Source organism: Rhinoderma darwinii, chromosome 8, assembly GCF_050947455.1.
Source record: "Rhinoderma darwinii isolate aRhiDar2 chromosome 8, aRhiDar2.hap1, whole genome shotgun sequence".
NCBI lineage: Eukaryota > Metazoa > Chordata > Amphibia > Anura > Rhinodermatidae > Rhinoderma > Rhinoderma darwinii.
In genome coordinates, this window is record NC_134694.1 from 19,020,855 (window position 1) to 19,048,846 (window position 27,992).

Sequence of the window (27,992 nt, forward strand, 5' to 3'; positions counted from 1 at the left end):
ACAAGTGTTCGGACAAAAACTCGTTCTCCTGATCATTAGCCCGTGTAATGGAGCCTTTAGCCAGACTAGAGAGTGGCTACAAAAAACATCATTCACTCTGGGGGATCCAGAATGTTTGTGCTTTACACAGACAGCCCATTGATTTCAATAGAATCGGTGTAATGTTTCATTTCCCCAGTGGTGGCGCTGCAGGGAAATTGAATACTTGCTGACAGGTTCCACCACAGATCACAGCTGATCACTGGCGGGTCTTATCAGTGAAACACTTTGTAATCAGTTTATTACTTAACAAAAACAGATTATCCAAAGTAGACAACTCCTACAAGGCTGCCTGTACGTGTACGCACGTTTTGATCAGGAATTTTGATGAAAAAGTTTATGCTAAACTTAGGCTTGGATCATAAAAATACAATATAAAAGCATACAGTCAACTTTTCTTTTTTGAACCTGCCCTGGTTTTGGCTTCAAAAACTGCATTAAAAAAAAACCTGATCAAAACCAGAACGTGAGCTGTGTCCTTGCGTGTACAACAGCAAACATGATACTGCACCTTCGAAGAAAGTTCCAGCCGTGCTAAAGATTGGGGACACCACAGTGGTAAAGTAGCCAGAGTTCCAACTGCAGGTCCAAGGAAGTCCTACAACATCTGGAGCAGCACTACAGGCAAGTGGGCATCTCATAGAGCCAAGAATGGACAGAGCCTGGAGGACCTAGTGCCTTGCTGCAGGCTTTAGACAGGTTGACTGCCTTCAATAGTAGTAAGGATATCATATAGAGCATAAATCAAGTGTCAGAGGCACGTATTCATACCCATTAAGAATGTAGTTTTCATTTTTCAACAAACTCAATGAAAAGATCCAACTGGTATTCCTCCACTTAGCTGCCTGAGCTCTGTAAACAAGAAGTGTTGTCATGAGGACATAGAAGCTGCAAATTCTACATCTAATCACTGGGGCCAGTAACAAGATATTTAAACAATGTTTTCAGGAAACATACCAAGATGGCTTTAATATAAATTTTTTGGTTCTTTTCCTTCTCACGTACGACCCCCTCCCCCCCCATGATTATGTCGGACAATAAGAACTAACATTGCATATTGGGGGTCAATTTTCCATCTCATTTTACTGCCTTGAAGTGATTTTTGTTCCTCCCTTACTCACTTCGGCATGTTCAGTATACGTCCAGACTGCATCTCGTGGACACGTTTATATCTTTACTATATAGTAATTACTGCAGTGGTATCAAAACAATGCGGGGAGATGAACATCGTAATTTGCACCAAAAAAGCAGCCCCAATTTTTAGCATTTTAGACACTTATGCATCTTTCTCGACAGTAATGAAAAGGACTAGTTAAAGCGTGTGGCTAAGGAGTCGTAAAATACAAATTTATTAAAAGCGGGCACCACTCACTCCTCTGGCGCAAAATACTGATGTCAAAAGTACGCTAGCCAAGAGGTGGCATAAGAAAGAAAAAAAGTCTAACCTGTCTAGCAAGATGCGGCAAATTTATCAGAGCGAGCGCCCTTGAAGTGTTGTCCATTTCTGCTGGTCTGGTCTAGTATTATCCGGCCTACATTTAGGACTGTTAATAAATCTCCCCCATGTCTTTCTGAATCACATTTGACCCGGAAAAATAATGTAAACCAAAAAATACCAACCAAAATACTTTGCGGGACACACATTAAGGATGACAGCTGCTTTGTTGTATAGTCTTCATCCATGGAAGCAGATGTTCTATTATTTAGGAATTATGCCTAAGGAACCCATGCAGAGCGGTCTCTTTATGCCAATACAAAAATGAATTTCTACTTATATTCACATATTTTGGACATTGTTCTAAAGATGGATTATCTAAATGGTGGCCTTAATCCTTGTCTGGCTGTTTATTGCGGTCGCTGCCTGCCCAGGATCTGCAGAAAACCCAACTTCATTTCCTAAAATGAATACACAGCCAACAACTTCTCATACAACATTGCTGACATTCCAGCATAATAGACAACGCACACGACCGTAATAAACCTCCCATTCACTTCCACTGAACACTGGATGGGTGTCCATGCCGTAGAAATGTTCTGAAAAATATGGAACACGTCCGTCCTTTTGCATTTTGCGGGCCGTGCTCCCATACTTTGTGGTCCCGAAAATGCGGTTGGCATCCGACCGTGCCCAGCCATGTGCATGGGGCCTAAGAGTAAGGCCCTTATCCACACGGCCGTGCCCGTAATCCAGTGATTGCGGGCACGGCCGGCGACGCATTTTCGTACAATGCTCCCAAACAAAGTATAGGAGCACGGACCGCAAAATCCGAAAAGTAGGACATGCTCCATATTTCCCGGCACAGTTCTACGGCATGGACACCTTTCCGTAGCGCTAGAGGAAAGGCGTCCGCGGCCAATAGAACCGGGCGGGTCCGTAATTGTGACATTTTTCCACGGTCATGTGCATTGGTCCTGAGATTGGGAGAAATGGCGGCGATGACAGAAAGACTTTTAGGCTGGTGCGAGGTGGCATCTTTGTATATGCAGCTTCCATATAAATGCTTTATAATGTGGCGACATGTCCTAGAACCAGATGGCAGCAGTCACATCAGCATGACGTGATCCATGTTGGCCACTCAGCTGGGAGGCGGCACTAATCAACAAACAGCATGCGATCACTTGCAGCTCCTTGAATGGCAGATCGGGGCGGGGCTGTTCAGTGGGGGTGCTTTTAAATAGACCCCGTATGTTGCCATGACAGGTCTTCTTCAACATATTGGTCTGTAATATTTCTGCACTAATAAGACGTATACCACACAGTATGTTTTTTAACATGGGAGCCTATAGGTGACGGATGCCATACATATACATTAATTGTACACCTCGGGGAGGTATAGATTCCATCAAAACAACGGAACCCGTTCACAACGGTGACAAAAACCACTAGCAACGTTTCCATCACCATTGAGATCAATGGTGATGCAAACGGAAGCTACGGTTTCTGTTTGCCTTTTTGTTGAGGGGTTACCCAACAGAAACCTCAGACGGAACCCCTCAACGGAAGGGCAACGCTGATGTGAACAGGGCCTTACTCCCAGGAACCAGTCAACGAGCAGTTTATGGATTGCTTTATGGCTGGTGTGAATATCCAGGGCAGCCTGGCTTACTAACACCTGAATATCTCCTGCTCATGAACACCCATATAGTCTAAATTACCATCAGAATATACATATTAGATATCACCATAATAATAGATCTCTCAGCAGCAGCTTGTTGATAGTTTCCCGGTAGCACGAGAAAACAACACGTTTCGTTGCAGCACTACAAGTCCTGTGTTCGAATCCAACCAAACACAGCATCCACATGAGTTTGTATAGATTTTCTTCGGGTTCCCCAATTTCTTTCCATACTGATAAGTTAATTGGCTTCCTATGACATTGGCCCGTGCGTGTGTGTGATATTGGGAAATTAGATCGTGAGCCCCATTGGGGACAAGACCGGATACGAGTGACGACAACTTCTGTACAGCGCGGTGGAATATGTTGGCACTATGTAAGCAACAGACATAAATAAGCTACATTATAATATGGAATACATTACAAATATGCTGCTGCAATGTTAAAAAGGTAGAGCTTCACTTCAAGTCAGAACAATAGCAACTGGTCTCCACGTAAATAAGCAAAAAGATATGCCGCCTACAAACGTCATTCAGAAAACTATCACGTATGCATAAACCAGAGGACACGGACGGCATACAATAGATACTAACCAGGGGTTAATACAGAGCCCTGGCAGCCGGTTAATAAAGAGTCAGGAATACGTACACAGCACCAGGATTACATGCTGGTCTCCGCAGCAACTACTAATGCATGGAAGCCGGCATCCGCATACTAAAAACTCATTCACAAAAAAAATAAAATAAAAAAATAATCACTCTTATTAACCACTTATGACATAGCCCTAAGAAATTAGGATCCACCCTCAGCAATTTCCATAATTTCCTATGACTGGTAACGGATGTGAATCTTTCATTTTGACAGTAGTTTCTCGGTTTCGTCACACGCTCAATAACACGAGGGCGGCCCTGTCTGGAGCTTCCACAACAGCAGCCGTGATTCATGTAGAAAGCTGCAGGTCTGATACATCGATACGTCTCATTATTCCGGGCACCCAACTACTCGTAACAGGGGCGAACAGAAATCCCATATTGATCGCTCCAGGTCTGGGCAGTGGCATTTTGTAGTGTACACGTGGCTTAGGTTTTGTTCTTTCATCCCATTTGAGGTCTAATAAAACAGCAGAATATCCAAGTGGATACGACCACAATGGAGGCCGATCACCCGGAGATGCGCAGTGCACGACACCAGGGCAAAACACAAATCTGCTGAGCGGCATAATCCAGCACCAGAGCTCCAGGCTGCCACGTCTGACCTGTGATTCTGCTGTAAATAGGAGCGATGCGCAGCTTCATCTATCAAGCTTTGCAAAGTTGGAGATTATCGTTCTGCAGAAAACAGCAGTTCTGGCAATGGGGGTCATCGTTTTATAACAGCTGGGGAGCAGCCAGCCATTGATCTGTAACACAACCTATAGTTCATCCGATGAAAAAATATATGAGCTACGATTCACAAGAAAAAAAATAAAAAAGGGAAGCACTCCATAACCCCCCCCCCCAAAGAAGTATATAAAAAAAATTATTAATACTCACCTTCCCCCATGGCTCCTCTTCCGGTTTCACAATGGAGTGGGCAGGCAGGTGACGGTAAGTGACATTCACAGACTGTGCTGACATTTGTTACAGTATCGGCTACCGCTTCATGCCATATTGCCAACGGAAGGAGGCGGTACTCCTTGTCTCGGAAACAGATCAGGATTTTGGTAGTGGCTATAACATATTTACAGCAAATTCTTCCAATTGCTGCATTTCAGTACATCCGTGAGGATACGTATAGAACAACAAAGATGAACAATCTTGCTAACAATTAGGATATTCTTAGGTTTATAGCGCGGTGATCCAGAACACTTATGAATCACTTGCGAGTCACAATCATTACAGTTCAGAAAGAGTCAGTAAAACGGGAGTGACTGTGATAAAAGCTGTAAGGGAGAGGAGCGTCGTCATAGTATCATTGCCTGCAAGGCCGAAAAAAGACGCATGTCCATCCAATCAGGAAGAGCAAATGTATTATTTCACACCAAATTGAGTCAAGACGAGACTGGAAGTCAACGGGATTTATCAAAACTGGAGCAAAGGGGGAATTTGATTGGTTGCTAGGAGGAACTACTCCACTTTTCCTTAGTACCAGTTTTGATAAATCTCCCCCAATGTCTGATCATTAAAGTATATCTATCTGTTATCAGACTAGGGTTGTACAGTCTGACAGATCCACTTTCAGATTGTAAGCAAAAACATGAAGTAAGGGAAGAGTGCACAGAGTTTATAGTTGGCATGTACCATACCCCGGCCAATGCAGATTGGCTTATTGGCACCTGGTGCACATACCCCGCCAGACCTCACCTAGCTATGACCCCCTCCCCCACGTTAGCAATGGACGTAGCTAAACTGGCCAAATGCATTCATAGGATTCACGTGTCCACATACTTTTGACTAAGCAGCATATTATGAAGTTGGAGATTTACACCATATTAGACCACTTAATTTCAAGGGTATGAAAACCAGTTTACATACAGAATTATTAACAAACTTTCATTACTTTGTAGATATATTGCATTACTTATCTTTAACTCACAGTCTGTATTATAGTTCTCCAGAGCTGCATTCATTATTCTGTAGGCTGAAAACCGCCAAGTATTGACTTGGCACAGAGCTTTTTCTGGAGATTTGTACTTTTTGGAAGTGTAATTTTTACCTTTAGTACTGAACAGAAATTGGCTTTTAAAAAAAAAACATAAACGCTGTAATATAGGAGTGTGACGCTGAATTGTGAATGCAGCTCCGGCCTGTAATGCAAACTGTAGCTCGGAATCAGTACCAGATAAGTAATGCATGTACAACGTTACTCAACTTTGTATTTATACTATATCTAACAAACTGTAAACCGGTGCTGAAAAGAAGACATAGCTTTCAGCTCTATTTCTAAAAAATGGATGGATTAAATTCAGACGTCAAACATCAGGATGACAAATCATTTTCTTTCATTTCAGAAGCTTTGGAAAGAACAGCACAAGGAGGTGAGAAAAGGATTCAGCCGGTGTGTGCAGCCAGAACAAATATACTGACATTCCTTTCTGCTTAGAGGATTTTATTTCAGAGTTTTAGGCTTTTATATGATCATGCAACCAATATTAGAAAACAGTGATCCATCAGCAGATTTCCTAGCAATTAGGGATTCAATTTCATTAATAATTATAAAAGTGCGCCATAAAAGTCGGACGAACCGCTCCATAACTTGCACAAGCGGTTGTAGCGATAGGGTTTATTGAAAAAAAAAAAAAAAAAAGAACCGCCAAAAAAGGAGCGGACAAACTTTTTCGGAATGGGAAATACTTTGTGGAGTCGGAGTTTGGTGATCTACCAGAAAGGTCATAGTTGTAGGTCCCAGGTCTGGGACCTGCACCTATTTCAAGATGGGTGGTCCCCCAAACCCATCCCCACTATGTGAGATGGCAGCTGGCCGCCACATCCATGCGGAGACTCAGTGAGAAGGTGGCCAGGAGTACTGAAACAGCCAAGCTCGCTGTACTACGCGGTTTCCGTAACTCCTGTTCAATTTTGTGGAAGTTACGGAAACAGCTTAGCTCGGCTGATTCCAGGACTCTGACCACCTCTGTACCGATTTTTTATATATCTCCCAAGCTCTCCTTTAAATACGGTTTTGTTATTTCCATTTTCTCTGCTTTCCTTTATTTTGGCCTATGAAGTCTGAAATTCATGTATAATGATTGTGTAATAACATGGAAGTCTAGTCAGATCTATTCACACACATACGGCAGGGGTTTTTCTAGACTACTTGCTCATTGTAAAGATCATTGTCTAACATTAAATGGGTTTTCCAGGATTAGAGAAAGAGCTCTGCCTGCTTCCAAAAACAGCGCCACACCGGTCTTCAGGTAATGTGTGATATTGCAGCGCAGCCCCATTCAATTGTAAGGGTACAGGTTTACTAAATAAAAATAACATTTACAAAATGTTTGTGCATTTATTGAAAAGTTTATAAATATGAATTTCCACTGACCAGAGACAGACAGATTATTTAGACAAAGGGGCAATAGCAGATCAGCTGAATCCACGGACTTTCCATGACTTGCCTATGTGGAGTATTGATTGCGCAATTCACAATGTCCCCACCTTCCAATGCACCGGGCAGTCCTATGTCTAAGCAATGGTCTCCAACGGTTTTGAAACTACTACTCAATGCATGTTGGGAGTTGTAGTTTCACAACAGCTAGAGAGCCACAGGTTGGAGACAACTGATCTACATGAAGAAATTTAATGGATAAAAGGGAATTCCTCCCCAACATTTTAGGGGGAAATGCCCTTTAAATGCGTTCAGATCCATTGTATCTGCCGCTCGTGTTTACAGAATATATAACGGTTTATATACAGCAGTTGGTCACGCGTCTATTACACAGGAACCGTCTCACGTATCTGACACATTCCAACATTACATTCTCTCCTCCGCCACAATTCTATATAAAGCAAGTGGTATTCAATTGGACTTTGCAATAGTGGCACTAAAATACCATGCCCGAAGCGTTATACAAATCTTTCCTCCGAGACCCTGCCAAGAGTTCAATACAATAGGATGCAAAATATATTTCACACTGAGCTTGGCACAATTCCCAGTGAAAGCCATCGAAAAACAAGGTGGGCCCTGACAATAGTAGCCGCATGATGGGAGCTCGCAGCACGACTCCGGCTAAATATAAAGCAATCAAATCTACATTCAGCGGCGGGTATTCAGGACACTTGTGTGTATGTGGCGCAATATAAGGCAAGAGACTCCACAAATGTAAGAGAAATTAAAGCCAAAGTACCTTGTAAACATCCGCTGTACATCTTCCCCGCAACCCTCCGACTCATTGGCTGTCCATGACTTCCTGTAGCGGTGACCGCACGGTCCGCACAGGTAATAGACACATTCTCTGTGGTCACATGGAGTTCTGCCGGTTGCGGACAGCCATAATATGGCAACATTTTAGTACCATGTTAAGGCAGCAATACCCGGACTTCTCATGGTTTACCTAGAGCCCAATGAGGATACCCCTTCTGTGCAGTTGAAGGGCGGATGTTCGGGATTGGAGAAAAATAAGACTTTACTGTGGTTTGATTAGCTTTTTCAGTATCTAGGTAAGGCCCTGTTTACACTTGCATCATGATTTCCGTTTTTACAAGAGCATTGATGGAGATGATGGATCAGTGACGATCAGTTATGAGGGATCCATTTTTTATCTATTGACTTATGAGTCAGTCAAGTTTCCATTAGGTTTTTTTTTTGCTGGATATAAAACTATAACGCTATGGAACGAATAGAAGCGTGAACAAATTTCCATAGACAAAACAGAAAACACAAAAAGTTGTTTCTTGGTGAATTGGCTACAAGACCACTTCCGTAGGCTACATTGCCATCTGTCTGCCCTTCCCTATCTTCTATTTCATGGTTTAGATAGCACCACCTTTCTGTAAGCCTAGTTAAATATCAAAAAGTAAGAGTATGTTCAAGCATATGTTCCCTGAAAAAAAACCACCGAACAAAAACTGGACAATGTGAATACATCCTAAATGTTATATATTACGCTTAACAAGTGCCAATATCAGTGCAATTAGATGTAAGGTTTTCTACTTGAGACGCTTTTACACACGCAGATGATGGTACAAACGCTCCTTCCCGATCATTGCTCCTTGCAAACATGGCAGCAATCAGCCAAAGATACAGCAAATGCTCATTTGGCAGCTGAGCAGATCTTTAAGGTGACCAGATGCAAAATGTATGGGGACGACGTATTAATGATCGTTCATCCCCAGAGTCACGATTATTGCTCCATGTAAATGGAGCAAACGAGCGCCAATCGACACGTTATTGTCGATCGGTGCACCTTCACGGCCAGGAAATCTGGCCGAGTAAAAGTCGTGAGCATTATTGTGCGGATTCAGATCACATCGGCAATTTTATCACTGCTATTAATATTAAGCAGAAGAGAGTCCCCCTCCTGAGAATAGTAATGGGCGTCACATGGGTTTAGGATGAGGAAGTAACTTTATATTAAGAGGGTGGGGACTGTCCCACCATAAAGGGTGGAGAAGAGAACAGCAGAAGTAGTAATTCAGGTATTTAAAAGGCTAGGTTGACACTTATGAGCCCGACATCCGATGCAGACCAATGATTTGTCAATGTAATGAGTGTGCATTTATATCCCAGAGGTAGGACCCCATCCTATCGGAAGAAGGAGGGTCCTGTGACTCCCATTTTGATGTTTAACCCAACGGCAAAAAGATAGAGAAGCAGGAGAGTCCTAATATAGGACGCCATAAACGTCAATTGTCTCAATAGCCCTTTAACATATAAATGAATATACTCTTTAAATAAAGAGTCGATATTACCACTTTTTTCCTGTCCGATTAATTAGAAGATCCTCTGTAATCCTTACACCACTACATCCGACACTTGGCAATGTGTTTGGTGATGTAGGTCCTGCATGCAGCTGCTCAGCCATGGAAATCCATGACATGAAGCTCCCGGCGCACATTTTTCGTGCTGATGTTATTGCCAGAGGAGGTTTAGAGCTCAGCAGTTATTGAGTCAGCGGAGCGTTGGCGACTTTTATGCCTCATAACTTTACGTGGTCTGCACTTCGTGGCTGTGTTGTTGTGGTTCCTAAACACTTCCCCTCACAGTTGATTGTGGAATATCTAGGAGGAAAGAAGTTTCACAAACTGACTTGTTACAACGGTGACGTCCTATTACAGGACCACGCTGGAATTCAGTGAGCTTTTCAGAACGATCCTGGCGAGGTGCTGGATTTTATACACCTGTGATAATGGGACCGAACGAAATACCTGAGGGGGGACCAATACCTTTGTCCATATAATGTATCTCAGAGCAGCGATACCCAAATGTATTACCATAATGGAGCTCCTGGAAAATATATATATATAAAAATAAAAATGTACTTGCAGGGAACCCGCCACCTCACAACAAATAGAGGCGGGTAAAGCGTTCTGTAATCTATATACTGGCCAAGATTTGTTCACCACTTTTTTTCCTGCCCCCATGCCAAGCATCTTTGGAAAGACAAATAATTTTGCCATCTCAAGTGGCTATTTGCTGCTGTACTGGTTAGGAAACACTGTATTAGAGACTCGTCCACACGTAGCAGCATTGCTGTGTATTTTCGGTCTTTAATTGCGGACGGAAAAAATGCAGCAGAATACAGTAGCAGCAAAGTGGGTGAGAGTAAACAAATCTCCTCCACACGCTGCGTAAAAGTTATGAGCAGAGATTGATCTGCAGTGCGTATTTTTTGTACCGCAGGATGTCAAAGTGGACTGAATCGCTGCGTTTTTCAGAGATGTCCCAACATTGTGAAAAATCACCGCAAAATACGCACCATTTTCTGCAGTCAAAACCGCAGGAAATTGTGCATTTTTGCCGCAGTGGAAAGTCTGCTCATTTCAACGGAATAGCTGCAGAAATTTTCTGCAGCAATTCCGCTATGACGACAAGCTCTTACATTAAAAGCAATATCCTACTATATTCTGACGATATGACCAGCTCCCTTACAAGCTACGGTGTCTGGTGGTCTTAGGGCTTGTCCACACAATGGAATTGCTACAGAAAATGCATGAGTTTTTTACTGCAGATAATGGTGCGGATTAATTCAGCTTTTTTCTTAATGTCAATAGATGGTGACCTCTCCTCTGAAAAACGCAGAAATTCAGTCCACTTTCCGCAGCAGGAATTGACATGCTGCGGTACCCACAAAAAAATAAACAAATACGCACTGCAGGTCAATTTATAGTCGGAAAAATTTACGCAGTGTGTGAATAAGATTTGTTGAATCTAGCCCACTTTGCTGCTACTGTATTCTCCGTCCGCAACTCCAGATGGAAAATATGCAGCAATTGTGTTACGTGTGGACGAGCCCTCAGAGTTTCCATAGTTGCCCTGCAAACCGGTCAGCTGAAACCTTGCCCGTCTTCTGAGGTTTCTTGTGGTCAGGTGAATGGTACGTGAATTCCTTGTGGACTTGTGGCCGCCGCTACGTCAGACCTCAGCCAGAAATAAGGAAGGTTGTGTCTGGGGAGGAAGGCATAAGAACGCATTCCACAAGCAGAAGACATTGAAAATCTCCCGAATCCTTTTTTTCTCATAGAAAACAGATCTTCACACCCTCTACATCAGTGGCCTCAAACTTGTGGCTCACCATCAGTTGTGAAACTACATCTCCCAGCATGCCCTGACAGTCACATGCTGGGAGTTGTAATTTAGCAACAGCTGTGGACAACTTCTATAGGTGCTGCAGCATGCGTTTTTTTATTTTTAAACACCCAAGCGTTTTTACAAAGCATTTCAGCTGTGAGCCTATGACCATTAAATTGAAGACCAGATTACAGCTTGTAAAAACGTGCCGCTAAGACCTCGTTCACATCTGTGTTAGGGGCCTCCGTCACAGATCCGGCAGGGATTACCAGAGACAATAGCACAGCATGCTGCGCTATGGTGTCCTGTAAAATCATGAACACCCCGACAAAAAGCCAACAGAACCCATTGAAGCCAATGGGTTCTGATGGCGGTGTCCGTTGTGCAATGGAACCGTTGCTTTCGTTATTCCCTTGTTCCGCTCCTCTGATGCAGGTGTGAACATATAGGCAGCGTATCAAAAAATGCACAATGTAAGCCCAGCAATTGAAAGTCTCCCCTAAAGCCTTGTTTACACTGTGCAGATGGGATGCAGATTTTGCATGCTTTTTTGAAGCCAAAACCAAGATTAGATCCAGGACAGGAGGCACTTTATGACCTTGTTTAGGTGCCGTAAAATCTGCATCAAATCTACACCATGTGATCAAGGCCTGATAGAAGAAACAAAATTAGGAGACCATAAGAGAGTTTATATTAACATTTTAATCCAGCACCTAGGTCCCAATGACGTCAGACAAAAAGAATTACACTGTAAAGGCTGATTTAGACGAACATGTAATACGTCCGTGCAACGCGCATGATTTTCACGCGCCTCGCACGGACCTATGTTAGTCTATGGGGCCGTGCAGACAGCCCGTGAGTTTCATGCAGCGTGTGTCCGCTGCGTAAAACTCACGACATGTCCGATATTGGTTCGTTGTTCACGCATCACGCACCCATTAAAGTCAATGGGTGCGTGAAAATCACGCGCAGCACTTCCGTGCGAACAGCGTGATTCGCACAACAGCTGTAAAACTATGAATGTAAACAGAACACCACGTGCTTTTCTGTTTACAAACATACAAACAGTGTCATAATGGTGGCGGCTGCGCTAAAATCACGCAGCCACGCATCGTACGCGGCTGACACACAGAGCTGTTAAGTGCCTTTTGCGCGCGCAAAACGCACACGCTCGTGTAAATTCAGCCTTATGGCCAGGCTAATGGAGCCCTATGGACACGTTGAGTGCGTACGTCTGGAGCTTTCCTGGTGGACATGCTAAAGCTACATTACAAAACGCGATGTGGATGTGATTTTGGGGAGGACACGCTCTGTAACGTGTTTTGTATCTTCTAGTTCTCCACAATAGGTTTAATAGCCTCACTTAGTAAAAGCCCCATTTCGTAACAGCGACACTTCCACACATCATCCCCGGCGTCTCGGTCACAGTAAAATAGGAAGACAAGTGGTTTCACGGTCGCTTGTAACCCAGTCCCAGCAGCGGCACTGACTAGAAGTAAACAGGTCACACACTATATCTGTAGGCTGCGTCCAGTATGGCAATACTGGAATCTCCCTATGGAAATTCTGTGCCTGCCGGTAATCACTGATAACATATACAAGGGATTCTGAGGAAACCCCCTATACATATAATGGTATATAGAAACCTCAGGCTCTGTTCACAACTCCATAAGAAAAGGTACCATGCTGTGCCGGATCCGTCGTACATTAGGGTCTGTCGATTTAGTGGCGCTGTATGCTTTTCTTTTCTTGCCATCAAACATGGCGAAACTGTCGCAGGAGCTGCTGGCACAGATGTGAACAGAGCCTAAACCTGTCAACCGCATGCTAAAAGGACACACTTAAGCTATAGGTATCAATAGAAGCCTATGAGTACTGTAAACTATACGTCTGTTTTTTTGTAATCCATAAGTATATGTCACTATAAAGAAGTGACACGTCACCTGCGGAGGCACTTTAATTACACACACACGGCAACTGCGTGAATAACAATTCCCTAATATAATGTAGTTATCACTATTTTCCCACGTTTTAGATTTACTTCTGCAGCCAAAATGCGGCAAATTATAAATGTTACAGAATTGTAACTAATTCACACAAAAAGAAAGATTGTGGCAAAGTGACAGTAAGTACTGTATGTATAAACGGGTTTTTTCAATTTGACATGGTGGTGCAGCTTTAAAGAGGGTCTTTCCGCTCCATATATATCGGTTTTAGTAAATATCTGCATTTAGAGTAGTACTGGAGCATCTTTTCCGAAAACTCTGCGTTTTGCCATTCCCCTGTTATTCGTCCTGGAAATGTGTGAATAAACTGACAACTGGGCGTTACCATTCCCCTTCTAAACAGGTCATGTTTGATACTATACTATCAGTGCTGACCGTATAGAAACACACCCCAGGAAAATGTTAACGCCTATTAGTCAATTTATTCACACATTTCCAGGAGGAGTAACAGAGGTACGGAAAAATGCAGAGTTCTAAGAAAAGATGTTCTAGAATTTCTTTATGGGGAATGCAAGTATTTACTAAAACAGACACGTCAGGATAACGGACAGGTCCTCTACTGGACTGTGCGGAATTCAGATTCACAGCCATTGCCCTCCACATTGGTCACAATACACACACCACCAATAGACTGCAGGAAAGGACTGCTGTAAATCCTCATGGGTCTGTTGATCGGGACGACATACTTGCACGGCCGACAGCAGTGACTGCAATAACTTTATATTATGTAACTGCTATTTATGCAACGTCTTGCTACATTTTGAGTGTGACTAAAGTTTATGGGTCATTGTATTTTAGTTGTTGGTTTCAGTTTAGTGAAATTATATTTATTACACCAGTTTATGAATTAGCCCCTTAACCTTTCCATACTAACTTCTTATTAGGACATATTCCAGATGTCATCATCACATTTATAAATCGGAGGGCAGAGCTGGGTCACTGAAAGACTGCGAGCTCTGAAACCCGTGACTATTGAGGCCAATCACTGGATTGAATGTCACCACCGCCGGTCACCTTAGATTACAAAATAGTGGTCACGGGGACTCCCGTTCACAATTGACAGTTTAGGGGCTTATTTACATATCGGGCGCCAAATATAACGCCACCGATATGTAAATAACGGAGGAAGATGGGAAAATAATTTCAAGTGAGACAGTGTCTGTGAAGCTCTGCCCATTACATGCTGCACATGTATGGGCAGGTGAAAGGGCCTACAAGAGAACCTACTACATCGTTGATCGGCGCTCGTTTGCTCCTGTCACACGGAGCTATGGATGGGCACGAGCGCTCATTACTCTGATCTTTCGTCCCCATACATTTCTATCATGTCGGCAGCGCGTCTCCCTGTTTACACAAGCGGATGTGCTGCCGACAACGATAATATTTTACACTTTTAAAACGATATGATCAGCAGATAATTGAGCGTTTGCTCGTCATCTGCCGATCGCTGCTGTTTACACACGGCAGTGATCGGGAACAAGCGTTCATATAAACTCTCGTTTACCCGATTATTGGCCGGTGTAAGGCCCAGTTCACATGGAGTTTTTAGATGCCGATTTCGACACGGAAGAATGGGATTTCAATGGGAGGCAAAAGGTGGGGTTTTTTTGGCGGCGGCTTTCAGCCGGTCGTGGGAAAAAGGTGGCACGTTCTTTCTTGCCGCAGTTCCGCCTTTGACCTTCCATTGAAATTAATGGGAGGCAGAAAACGCGTTTTTCATGTGAAAAACTTAGTGAAAACGGCTGGAGTAAAGTGCAGGCTGGTCAAAGCTTGCCTCAAAACGCAGATTTTTTTTCTGCCTGCAAATTCGTGTGAACAGGGCCTAAAAGATAACTAACCGCCCATTTAAACCCTCACCTGAACTCCAACCAGAACTTTGGCGGCTTTTTCCAAATCATCTTGTGTATATAACTTTACTTGCAGTAGCATCCACTACATTGGTGTATGAGCCTGGAGAAGGGGGTTGGTTCAACCCGAAACACGTAGCTATAGATGAAATAAATTATTTAGGTTTTATAAATTAACTACAGTCACTATGATTTATGAACAGCGCAGACACAAAATCTCCAGCTTTTCTTATATAGTGGCATGTGTCACCCATAGACTTCTACGTATTATTAAAAAAAAAAAAAAAAAAAAAAAATGACAGAAAGACGGAGTATACTACGTGGTATCATTTTTTTTTTTGTGGGATGAAAAAGCGCAGCCTAGCACATTATTCCATCCTTCAAAAAAGGTATATCCTCCGTCATGCGGACACATTTAGCGTGCACGTAGGGAACTTTCCCAACATATACCACTTTCAGGTGCCGCTCATGATTCGCGCAACAGGAGTAAAAAGAATGAAAACAGAAAAGCACCTCGTGCTTTTCTGTCTGTAAACATAAAAACAGAGTGTCATAATGATGCCGGCTGCGCGAAAATCCCGTAGCCACGCACCATATGCTGATGCCACACGGAGCTTTTGCGTGTGCAAAACGCAGCATTTTTTGGGCTCGCAAAACGGACACGTCCGTGTGAATAAGGCCTTAGGCCTCATGCACACGGCCGTGCCTGTAAATCACAAGAAGCGATTGTGGGCACGGCCGGCCGCAAAAGGCTGCCCGCATTTTCGGCCCGTTCTCCCATACAAAGTACACTTCTACGGTCCAGACACGTTCCCGTAAATAAACGGGAAGGTGTCCGTGGACAATAGAACTGAATTGGTCCGTAATCGCGGTCCGTAAATACGGAAGATTTTTACGGTTACGTGCATGGGGCCGAAAATTATTATTTTTCGAGACATTTTATATTTTTCAGATCTAAACAAAGAGGCTTAAAGGCTATGGAATCCATTTTTTTTCCCCAAAACAATGTATTATAGTGTTTAAAGGAGTTTTCTAGTCCCTAAAAATGAAACGCCTATCAAACTGAGGATAGACCATCAATTTTTAGGGACTGGAAAACCGCTTTAAGGGTATGTTCACACGGCCAAATTTCAGACGTATACGAGGCGTATTTTGCCTCGTTTTACGTCTGGAAATACGTCTCAAATACGTCGTCAAACATCTGCCCATTACTTTCTATGGGTAGAACGCTGTATTGTCCACACGACGCGTAATTTTACGCGTCGTACGGCAATTACGACGCGTAAAATTACGCCTCGTAAAAAGAAGCGCAGGACACTTCTTTGGACGTTTTTGGAGCTGTTTTCTCATAGACTCCAATGAAAACAGCTCCAAAAACGCCGCGAAAAATGCGAGTTGGTAAAAAAACGTCTGAAAAGCAGGGTCTGTTTTCCCTTGAAAACAGCTCTGGATTTTCAGACGTTTTTGTTGACTACGTGTGAACATACCCTAAGGCAACAATCTAATTGTTTTTTTATTAAAAAATGTTTTACTTTTTGGAGATACAGCTTCTAGGTATCCTGTAGACATAGAAGCTGTATATTGCGCTGAAATTCGAAGTTCATAACTTAGGCCTCATGCACACCAGCGTGTCCGATTCACTTGCGTGAATCGGGTCCGTGTGTGTTGCGTTATGCATCAGCGTGCTTTGCGAGGGGCATGTGTTATTCACGCACTCGCAAAGCACATCTTTTTTTTTTCTATTTTCAAACTGAATTGATGCGTACATCACGCACGTGTGCTCGGCGCGTGGTTTTCACGCACCCATAGACTTCAATGAGCGCGTAGGTGCGTGATAACGCACCAATATATAAGACATGCCGTATCTTTTTTAAATAAATAACCAATGACAAAGCTGCATTAAACACTATAATTTTTTTTTTTTACTAAAACAAAATCTTCAAAAGGTTTACATAGCCTTTAAATGTCAAGGAGTCATTGTTGCCGCCATGGCAATGGGTTGTCATCTCACAGCATAGATACCTGCGGGATAAAACGATGATGCGTCGCCATCACGTGCAAAAATTACTTTATATAATAGAGAACTGAAAGCGGATTTATTTTTAACCCTTGTTGGGTAAGCCCATGGTATGGAGCAGAGCAATGGGAGTCACATATAACATCCTAACAGAGAGAACTTAGTCACACCTTGCCCGACGTTCCTTGGGGTGGGCAGATCTGGCAGTGAACGCGTATCCAATCAAAACAGAAAGTATCACGCCAAAACACCGGCACCTGCGATTACCAGTAAAAAAAAATAACCACCTGCATCGGCCACCCAGTGTTAATACCAGCTGGGATGGTGGTTTCCCGGGCTAGCGGCAACTCAGGTACAATGATGGGAGTAGTGGCATATACAGCACTGCCCACATAGCATCATACAGTACCAGAAAAGCAGGCACTGTCCAGATAATACCACCACACATTGGCCAAATAACCGGGCACCCAGCTCAAATAATACCAACCATGCAAAAATGATATATCAGTATAATACAGTGCCCAAATATCTACCACCCATACAAAAATTATATATCCGTATAACAGTGCCCAAATAATACCACCATACTGTGCGGAAATACAAAATGTTGTACAATGCCCAATTGCTACAATCATACACTGTACTGTCCAAATGTTACCATTATACAGTGCCCAAATATAATACTGCCCTGCAATGCCCATATACAGTGCCCAAATATAATACAGTAACAGAATACCGTCATACAGTGCTACAATAAAACCAACTACTACAGTGTAACTACTGTGGACAATATAATACATATATGCGCTGTACACATAGGGGTCTCCTGAAGAGTGAGGCTACGAGTGACCCGGTAAAACAGGGTGAGATGACAGCTCCTGACAAGTTTCTATCGCAAGTAATCTCCATTCACACACAGCAAATATCGCTGCGACAGGTTGTCTTCGGTCGGACATCATCTCAATGCGACCCCCTCACAGTCCGTCCTCACCTGACAGACGTCCATTATGAGGTAAATAACACAGAACATGGAGGTGTCGAGCAGAGCGGGGCCCCGGACGATGATGCCGCCGTCTGCCGCGACTACTCACCGAACTTTTTCCAGTCAGTGTCATCCAGAGAGTCCATGATCTCATTGAACCTGCACATGACCGCGGCCGGCACCTCGTACAAGAACAGCTCGTCCATGGTGAGCGGCACACACACCCAGCAGGGGGGCCCCGGAGACTAACATAGAGCTGGAGCCCAGTTAATGAATAACTCCATACCACTGAATCACTTCCCCTCCGCTAAAGCAGCACTGCTATTGCGCCTGCGCCGACACGTGATGTCGGGATGCGTCGGCCATGTTTGATGTGGAATTTGCTTGATTGACTAGATGTGATTGAACTTTATAGAATGTAATTTAAAAATGGCATGTATTTATATGCAAACAGGGAGATGTATATAGTTCTACATATATATATGGACAGGCATAAATTAATTGAATTTAAATTATATTTTGATAATCCATAAAGTCTGATAATCCGACACTTGTTTCCAGCACGTCACTATGATATATTGTGGTCCACTAAGCCAAAACAAAAATCCTGAGCAGAAGAAAATAAAAAGGAAAATGTGTTAAAGGATGCCACCCTAGCGATGAGTTTTTAAAAAAAGTAAACAAACCAAAAAAACTTGTAATTTGATGAAAATAGGGGTCCGACAGCCGGGACCCCCACCGATTCTGAGAACAAGGTGCCCAGTCCCCTGTAAGGGAGAAAAGTATAAAGTAAGCTTTGTACTATTTCTTTTATTTTGTGGATGCATACAGAAACTGCACCTATACTGCACTGTGTGAACACCTTACTAATTATTATGAGTTTCCCCTTTTCTTTAGTAAATCGCAGGAGGCGACGGAAGGAACAATGAACTTTACATCTTGTTAGTAGGTATCAGAGAGATCTCGCTGTTTATTTACTCAGCAGTGCGCGGACTATAGGACAACTTCCTGTTACCAGATTTCACAATTTTATGGTGAGACAAGACAGAAATGAAGAAAGTGAAGAGATTATTACTGCGATAAATTTTCTGTATTTATTTTATTCATGTATAATTTTATAAATTATTCCTATCTACACATTTCTGGTCCGTCTCAAGACAGTGTGATGGGTTAACAGAGCTATAAATTTGGCATAGAAACTTTTTAGTACAGCAGAAGAAAAAAAAGCTAAGTTAAATGATGACATTTGTTCTGCCTGCAGCTGCCACTAGGGGGAGCTCCTTATATAGGCCATGTTCACACAGGATATACTTAGGCTGGAAAACATTTTTTCGTTTTGCATGCCTTTTGCGTTGTTTTGAAGTGGGAGAAATCATCTTGTAAAACAGTTCATGAAGTGACATCACTTTTTTACGAATTTTTAAGAGGCATTTTTTAGTTCAGTGTAAATATACGCCTCGTATAAACGACACAATGTATTTCCTATTGAAATCAATGGGCAGCTGTTTGCAGGGGTATTTGACAGCGTAATAGGAGCATTTTACGCTCCGAAATACGCCTGCAAATATGCCGTGTGTACATTCCCTTAGGCTCTGCTCACATCAGCATTGGAGCCTCTTACCAAGATCCCATCAGATTTAATGAGAATAGCGCTGTATGCAGCAAGTCTTTCCTTCAAAATTATCAATAGCTGAGTCGACCATTAGCAAAGTTTCCGTCACCATTGAGATCAATGGTGATGCAAACGGAAGCTAAGGTTTTCGTTTGCCTTTCTGTTGAGGAGTTCCCCTGATGAAAACCTCTGACGGAACCCCTCAACGGAAAACAACACTGATGTGAACAGGCCCTAAACTGTTTGCTGCCCCAGACCACCACAGATAAGACCATTAACGCCTTCACCATCCTAAACCACCAGGAATATTAGATGTTAATCTGCAACCCACCCTAGCCCACCAGAGATATTAGGTATTAGCCCGTAAACCTCTGGAGACTACTAGGGATATATACACTAACCCCTAAAACACTCAATGTAAACGACGTGATGTAGCGCATGCAGAAAGTTGGCAAAGTGAACATAATGTAGGGCGAGGGCATTTTGCTGTCTCCTCCTTGTGCACCAATGAATTAGGAAAAACCCTTGAACCAATTGAATATTGTGGTGGAAAAGTATGGCAGTGGTTCTCCTTTGTGGAGAAGAACTATTGTCTACACTCTTCTTGCTGCTCAAGTAAAAGTTTACCATAAATCAGATGGGGGGCCATTCCTGACTTTTGGCGCCCCATATATTTCAGTTATATCCTGCCTACAAACAAACAAACCTGAGGTCAATCTTGGTTTCATCAGACCACAAAATATCCAAATGCCTCTGACTCAACTAAGTGTTCTTGAGATGTTGACTTTTGAGAACAGATGGCAGGTGAGGTTTTCTTCTGTTGGCTCTTCGGGCAGATCATGTTTTTACAAGCAGCACTGTACTATGGACTGGCACTTCTCCTCTCCTGTAGAAACGTAGTGGCAGGACCTTGGCAGTGATGTGGAGGGTGTTATTTGCATTCCTGACCATCTATGAACAGATCCCAGTAGCTTTTAATCTAACATAATGATCAGTAGAGGTCCAACCACTGGGAAGGCTTTCTACAAGATGTAGATCTAGTTCATCCCAAAGGTGTTTAATGGGGTTGAGGTCAGGGCTCTGTGCGGCCAGTCACGTTCTTCCACACCAAACTCACCCAACCATGTCTTTGTGGACCTTGCTTTCCGCACGGGGGCACAGTCATGAGGGAACAGAAAAGGCCGAACCCCAAACTGTTCCTACAAAGTTTGAAGCTACAATTGTCCAAAACGTCTTGGTATGGAGAATTAAGCCTGGAAAATAATCCCAAAGCATTGTCCCTCCTCCACCAAACTTTACAGTTGGCAAAATGCAGTCAGGCAGGTAACGTTCTCCTGCCATTTACCAAACCCAGACTCATCCATCAGACTGGCAGATAGGGAAGGGCAATTCCTCACTCCATAGAACACGTTTCCACTGCTCCAGTGACGGCGTGCTTGGTGATGTAAGGCTGGCAATGCAACTCTCCTTTTGCGCCGAACACATTTTTATTTGCAACAGCCCTTTCTCAATTACATATCAAGGTTTTTTTTAAAATTTAAATAGGTTGTACCAGAATCACAATTATCACCTATCCACAGGATTATCTGCCGGCTGGGGACCTGGGAATCCCCTTTTAACTTATAATAGCACTTTGAACGCCATATACTGTGGGAATGTATGATGCTAAATCGGAAGAGTTGTGACAGTGGAGGAAAAAGAAGCGTAAATACATTAGAACAAGTTACAACATAATAGTATGCACGGACATGTTCTAGGGTGGGTAACCACATTACCAATCTTACCAGCAAATGAATCGCCCTTTCAAATGCAGGAGGATAAAATGTGTTTTAACTTCAAGGAACTCTCCAGGAAATTACTCTAAGACTGGGTTCACAAAACCTATTTTCAGACGTATTGGAGGCGTTTTATGCCTCGAAATACGTCTGAAAACAAGCCTTGAATACGTCGGCAAACATCTGCCCATTCATTTCAATGGGTTTGCCGATGTACTGTGCCGACGACCTGTAATTTTACGCGTCGCTGTCAAAAGACGGCGCATAAAATAACAGCGTCGTCAAAGAAGTGCAGGACACTTCTTGGGACGTAATTGGAGCAGTTTTTCATTGAATCCAATGAAGAACAGCTCCAAATTACGTCCGTAATTGACGCCTCGCAAAACGCGAGTACGAGCAATTACGTCTGAAATGCAGGAGCTGTTTTCTCCTCAAAACAGCTCCGTAATTTCAGCCGTAATTGACGTTATCGTGTGCACATACCCTAATTCCGCAGCATTTGCAGTAGTGCAAAGTGGATGAGATTCAGAAAATCTCATGCCCACGCTGCAGGAAAAAAAACATTAAATGTTAATAAATTGACCTGCGGTGCTGTATTTAATTCCACACCATGTCAATTTATGCTGCGTTTTTGTTGACTTTCCGTTGTGAATTTAATGGGGATGCAAAACCCGCAACAGAAAGTTCAGTGTTGCGACTTTTGTGGCATATTCGCAGCGGTTACGCCGCAAACATCGCAATTACGGAAAATAAAAAAATAAATCATACTTAGCCAGAACGCCCTCCTCCTTCCTGCAGTCCGGCCTCCTGGGATGACGTTGCATCCCATGTGACCGCTGCAGCCAATCACAGGCTGCAGTGGTGGTCACATGGGATGCAGAGTTATCCAGGGAGACCGGACTGCGATGGAGAGAGGAGTCGCCATAATGCCCTACCACAATCTGGTGCGGTTTTCGGACGGAATGTACTGCGGGTTCCAGGTCGGATATGCTGCGTGTTTTTTACGCAGCGTATCTGTCCCGTGGGAACCTGGCCTTAGGCATAGTGCAGGGCCTGAGGGGCTGGTTGAAGATTCAAAGACCACCAAAGACAGAAGTCATGCTGCGCCCGTTCATGCCCTGCACCAGGCGTAACACAGTGTATCAGGTTTTCCAGGCCTGTTCCTTTAGGCTGGGTTCACACGAGCACATTAACGTCCGTAATGGACGGACGTATTTCGGCCGGAAGTCCCGGACCGAACTCAGTGCAGGGAGCCGGGCTCCTAGCATCATAGTGATGTACGACGCTAGGAGTCCCTGTCTCTCTGCAGGACAACTGTCCCGTACTGTAATCATGTTTTCAGTACGGGACGGTAGTTCCACGGAGAGGCAGGGACTGCACTGAGTTCGGTCCGGGACTTCCGGCCGAAATACGTCCGTCCATTACGGACGTTAATGTGCTCGTGTGAACCCAGCCTCAACCACACTGTATAAACTATATTAATCTGTATGTTTCAGTCTATAAATGTTTATTTAGAGAAGATCAGGTTTCCTGGCCTGGCAGACTGCTGTAGAGGGATGAAAGAGAGAATGACTGGCAGATTATTCACTCATGTATTTACACTTCACTTACTTCAAGTATATTTGGCCATGTTCACACATCCGGGATTTGACATGGCTTTCGGCGTTGATTCTGGTGCAGAAATCCGCATCAAATCCGAGGACAATCCGCATTGAAATCATGTAAATGGGGTTTTTGTAACCCCAACCACGTGTAGCAGAAAAAAATCTGTGTGGACAACACCTCAAAGATTAAGTAGCATGTTAGGGTATGTTCACACGGCAACGCAAAATACGTCTGAAATTACGGAGCTGTTTTCAGGCGAAAACAGCTCATGAATTTCAGACGATTTTACAAGTTCACGCGTTTTTCGCGGCGTCCATTACGTACGTAATTTGAGCTGTTTTTCAATGGAGTCAATGAAAAACGGCTCCAATTACGTCCCAAGAAGTGTCCTGCACTTCTTTGACGCGGGCATAATTTTATGCGCTGTCTTTGACAGCGATGCGTAAAATGACAGCTCGTCTGCACAGAACATCGTAAGACCCATTGCAAGCAATGGGCAGATGTTTGCCGACGTATTGGAGCCGTCTTTTCAGGCGTAATTCGAGGCGTAAACCGCCTCCATTACATCTGAAAAGAGGTTGTGTGCACATACCCTTACTTATTCCTGCGATCATCCACAAAAGAGGATTTTAGCCCCACGTGGATTAGGCTGTGTTCACATTTGCGTTGGGGCTTTCCGTTGTTCTGCTGTCAGAGGAGCAAAACAAGGGAATAACCGGAAGCACCGGTTCTGTTGAACCAGGGACATCACCGGCGGCCGATGGAACCCATTGTCTTTAACGGGTTTCATCGCAGTGTCCCTGTTTTTACTGGTAACAATAGTTCAACATCCTGCGCTATTGCTTCCTGTAATCTCTGCCGTATCTGCAACGGAGGCCCCTAATTTAGCCTCCAATTCAAATGTGAACAGAGTCTTAACCCCACTGTGTAGGGGCTAATCCTTGTGTGGATCTGTGGAACATCAAATTACACATCCGCTGTAGAAATCAGAGTGTCAGCTTTGGATTTCTGCTGCGGCTCCTGTAGTAAATATATGGTGGATTAGCCTATGACAATCCGACGTGTGTGAACGGAGCCTTATCCAGCCGAGTAAAGTATTTCTAGTACATAAAGGATGTTACTGCAAATTCCTCAACCGCAGCAGTGTGTAAGGCTTCGTGCACACGGCCGTGCCTGTAATCACGGTCCACGATTGCGGGCACGCCCTGCCGCGGGCAGCAGCCCGCATTTTCGGCCCGTAAAACGGAAAAGATAGGACATGTTCTATCTTTTGTTGTACAGTTCTACGGCACGGATACCTATCCGTAGCGATACGGAAAGGTGTCTGCGGCCAATATAAATGAATGCGTCCGTAATTGTGGACCGTATTACAGTCCGCAATTATGGAAATTTTTTACGGTGGAGTTCATGGGGCCTGAGGTAGGGAGCTGCAAGTACAATCTACCTAGATTGTACTTGGAATGGTTAAAGCTATTTGACAAAATGGTAATTTCTATTCTTTTCCTGAAGGGGGCGCTTTGCACCTTTTACATTTTTATGAACAAATCTCTTCAGAAATATCATGTCTGCAGATAAGTGAATATTTTTTGTTGGTTTGGGAACGTAAACAAATGTATTTAGTTATTGCCAGTCTGAATATTCCCATTTCTATGGCAGAATTATGACTGGCTATTCTGATAGCAAGAAATGAAGATTTGATCTACATTAAACATATGGAAACCTTTTCACCCAGGATGCATCTCTTATTTTACCTTGCATACGAGTTTTGTTTATAGCCATCCATTACTATATAAGTTTTTTTAGGTTCTTTACATTGGCGCCGTAAGGTCCCTTTTTACAGGATACATGATGGATATGATCCGTTGCCTTATGATAGGCATAGGGTATATTTGTTTTTTTTTGTCCATGGGATAGAATAGTACAGCATGCTATGCTATTCTCACCATCAAAAATAAATGGAAACATGGCAGAAAAGAACAAACACAAGTGTGAACAGAGCCTTATTTGTAATGTGTAAAGTAGTTGTGCAGAAAAGGATCTGCTTTTTTCTCAAGACACAGCGCCACTCCCGTCCATGTGCTTTGTCTTATATTACATAATTCAAGTGAATAGAGAGGAGTTACAATACCAGGCACAGTTCATAGGCAAAGACTGGCGCTGTTTTTTTGTATCAAATCTGCACTGTGTAAACAAAGCCTACGCGGCGGACTTGTTCCAGAAATTTCTGCTACGGAAAATTAGTTCCATGCATCTGAATGTTTTTTTCTGCAGCAGGTTCATGGATTTCTGCAAGTTCTATTCAGAGGCATGGAACTGATCAGTCGCAGAAATTTCTGCAACAAATCTGCCACTTGTGAACTTACCCTAAAGGCCGTTTTACACGGGACAATTATCGGGCAGCGTTCCCGATCATTGCCCTGTGTAAACAGGGCAACTATCAGCTAATGAAAGAGAAAATGCTCGTTCATCAGCTGATCTGCTTGTTTATGAGCAGAAATATTATCGTTGTTGGCAGCACATTGTGTAAACAGGGAGACGCGCTGCCGACATGATGGGAATGTGAGGACAAGCGATCGTAGTAATGAGCGCTCGTCCCCATATATTGCTCCTTGTGAAAAAAGCTAAGAAGCTGATCAATGAGGTGTCTTGTTAATCGGCGCTCGTTTACACAGCCCACGTCGGGACCTTTAAAAGGCCTTGTTCTCAGAGTGCAGATTTTGCAAGTATTTTTTTAAGCCAAAACCAGTAACGGAACCTAAACAGAAGAAATACATAAAGGAAGTCGGTGTAGGTCTGCTCTCCCAGATTTAACTCTGGTTTTGGCTTAAAAAAAATACATGCAAAATCTGCAATGTGTGAACAAGGCCTTAGGCTTCTATCACACTTCCGTTTTGTGTGGCATTCTTTTAGCCCAAAGCAAGTATCTAAAAAAACTCAAGTCTTAGTAAAATGGTACATGAGTTTTCATGGCATTTTTGGTGTAATTTTTCCCAAATATAGTGGGGGGTTTTTCCAGCGATTTTCTAAGGCCCAGTTCACACGGAGGTTTTTCACAAGTTTTTTGACGCGGAAACTGCGTTGGAAAACGCACCATAAAACTGTCGAAAATTCCTCCCATTGATTTCAATGGGAGGCGGAGGCTTTTTTTTTCCCTGCGAGCGGAAAAACAGTCTCGCGGATTAAAGAAGCGACATGCCCTATCTTCGGGCATTTACGTCTCTGACCTCCCATTGACATCAATGGGAGGCAGAGCAAGCGTATTTCACGTCATTTTTGCCCATCGGCACTCAATGGACGCGGGTGAATAACATGGCAAACAGCGCACAGGCAGATCAAAATCTGCCTCAAAATTCCAAACAGAATTTCACAGCGTTTTATGCCCGCCGCGCTCAATGGCCGCGGGCAAAAAACGCAGCGAAAATCTGCCTCAAACTTCCAAACTGAATTTTGAGGCAGAAATTCCGCCTGCAAAAAACTCAGTGCGAACATAGCCTTATGTGGAGTTTTTCAAATTGCAAATAATGCGATTCGAGGATCATATGATGCAAAGATTCCTCTTTGCAACACGATTTATTTTGAAAAACACACAACACACATTGACACTTGTGTTTTTTGGAGAGGCAAAAATACCTATGGATGTCTTTGCGTTGTTGAGGCGGCCTGCAAATGGGATAGGCAGTCTTACATGTATCAGATGTGCCTCATTGTGCCAGGAGGTATTAAAGGGCATTATTCTGGTCAGGTGCATAACGTCTTAAATGTAACATCCTATGATAAAGAATCGTAATTATCTAGATGTGAAAACTAGGCAGCTTTTCTGCTAACTCCATCCCAAACCAATGTTTTCCTTGAGCCTCTAATAAGCTGTTTCCCAGACGTCTTGAGTCATGCAGAACGAATGCAGAATAAACGCCAGAGGAATCCTCCGCTCTGCCAATCCTTGTATTTCAACTGTTTCTGTACAGATCAGCAGCTGAAGCGGTAAAACATTTAACCTCCAATCCATTCATTTGTTTGGCTCTATATAATCTTCAATGCAATCTATGTCTAAAATGGTTTACTCCAGCCATTACCAGATCAGATGCTTCTTAGGGTATGTTCACACATCACGATATGTTGACGATTTTGATGCAGCTTTCGAAGGTGTACATAGCCTTTAAAGACAAAAAACAGTATTCACCCCCTAAAATAAATACTTTGTGGAGCCACCTTTTGTTATAATTACAGATGCCAGTGTCTTGGGGGTATGTCTCTATTAGAGGAGCACATCTAAAGGCTTCCCACGAGATTTTGGAGTTTGTAGGTATTTGTGCCCATTCTGCCAAAACAGAGGTCAGGTACTGATATTGGGAGGCCTGGCTTACAGTCAGCGTTCTAATTAACTCCAAAGGTGCTGTTTGAGGTCAGGGCACTGGGAAGCCACTCAAGAGCTCCTACACCAAACTCCTTACCCAATATATTTAGGAACCTCGCTGTGTGCACAGGGGCAGTCATGCTGGAACAGAAAACTGTTACCACAAAGTTAGGAGATACAATTGTGATAAATGTCTTCGTATGCTGTAGCATTAACATTACACTTCACTGGACATAAGCGGCCAAACCCTGAAAACCACCACAGACCATTATCCCTCCTCCACCAAATGTTCAGTGGGCACGATGCATTCCGGTAACGTCCTCCTGGCATCCGCCAAACCCAGATTTCTCTATCAGGCTGCCAGAAAGGGATACGTGATTCATCACTCCAGAGAAGACATTTCCAGTTTGCCAGTGGTAGCAGGCTTTATACCA

General features: G+C 43.4%; 1 protein-coding gene across 1 annotated transcript in view; it reads right to left on the reverse strand.

The window, feature by feature from the left end:
• The window catches only part of IRAK1 (interleukin 1 receptor associated kinase 1), a 40,152-nt gene extending 21,639 nt beyond the window's left edge, over positions 1–18,513 (reverse strand). The window contains exon 1 of the mRNA XM_075835431.1: positions 18,322–18,513. Within this exon, the coding sequence (XP_075691546.1) occupies positions 18,322–18,418 (97 nt within the window). The 5' untranslated portion in view covers positions 18,419–18,513. The remainder of the gene's footprint in view (positions 1–18,321) is intronic.
• Between the last annotated feature and the right edge of the window lie 9,479 nt (positions 18,514–27,992).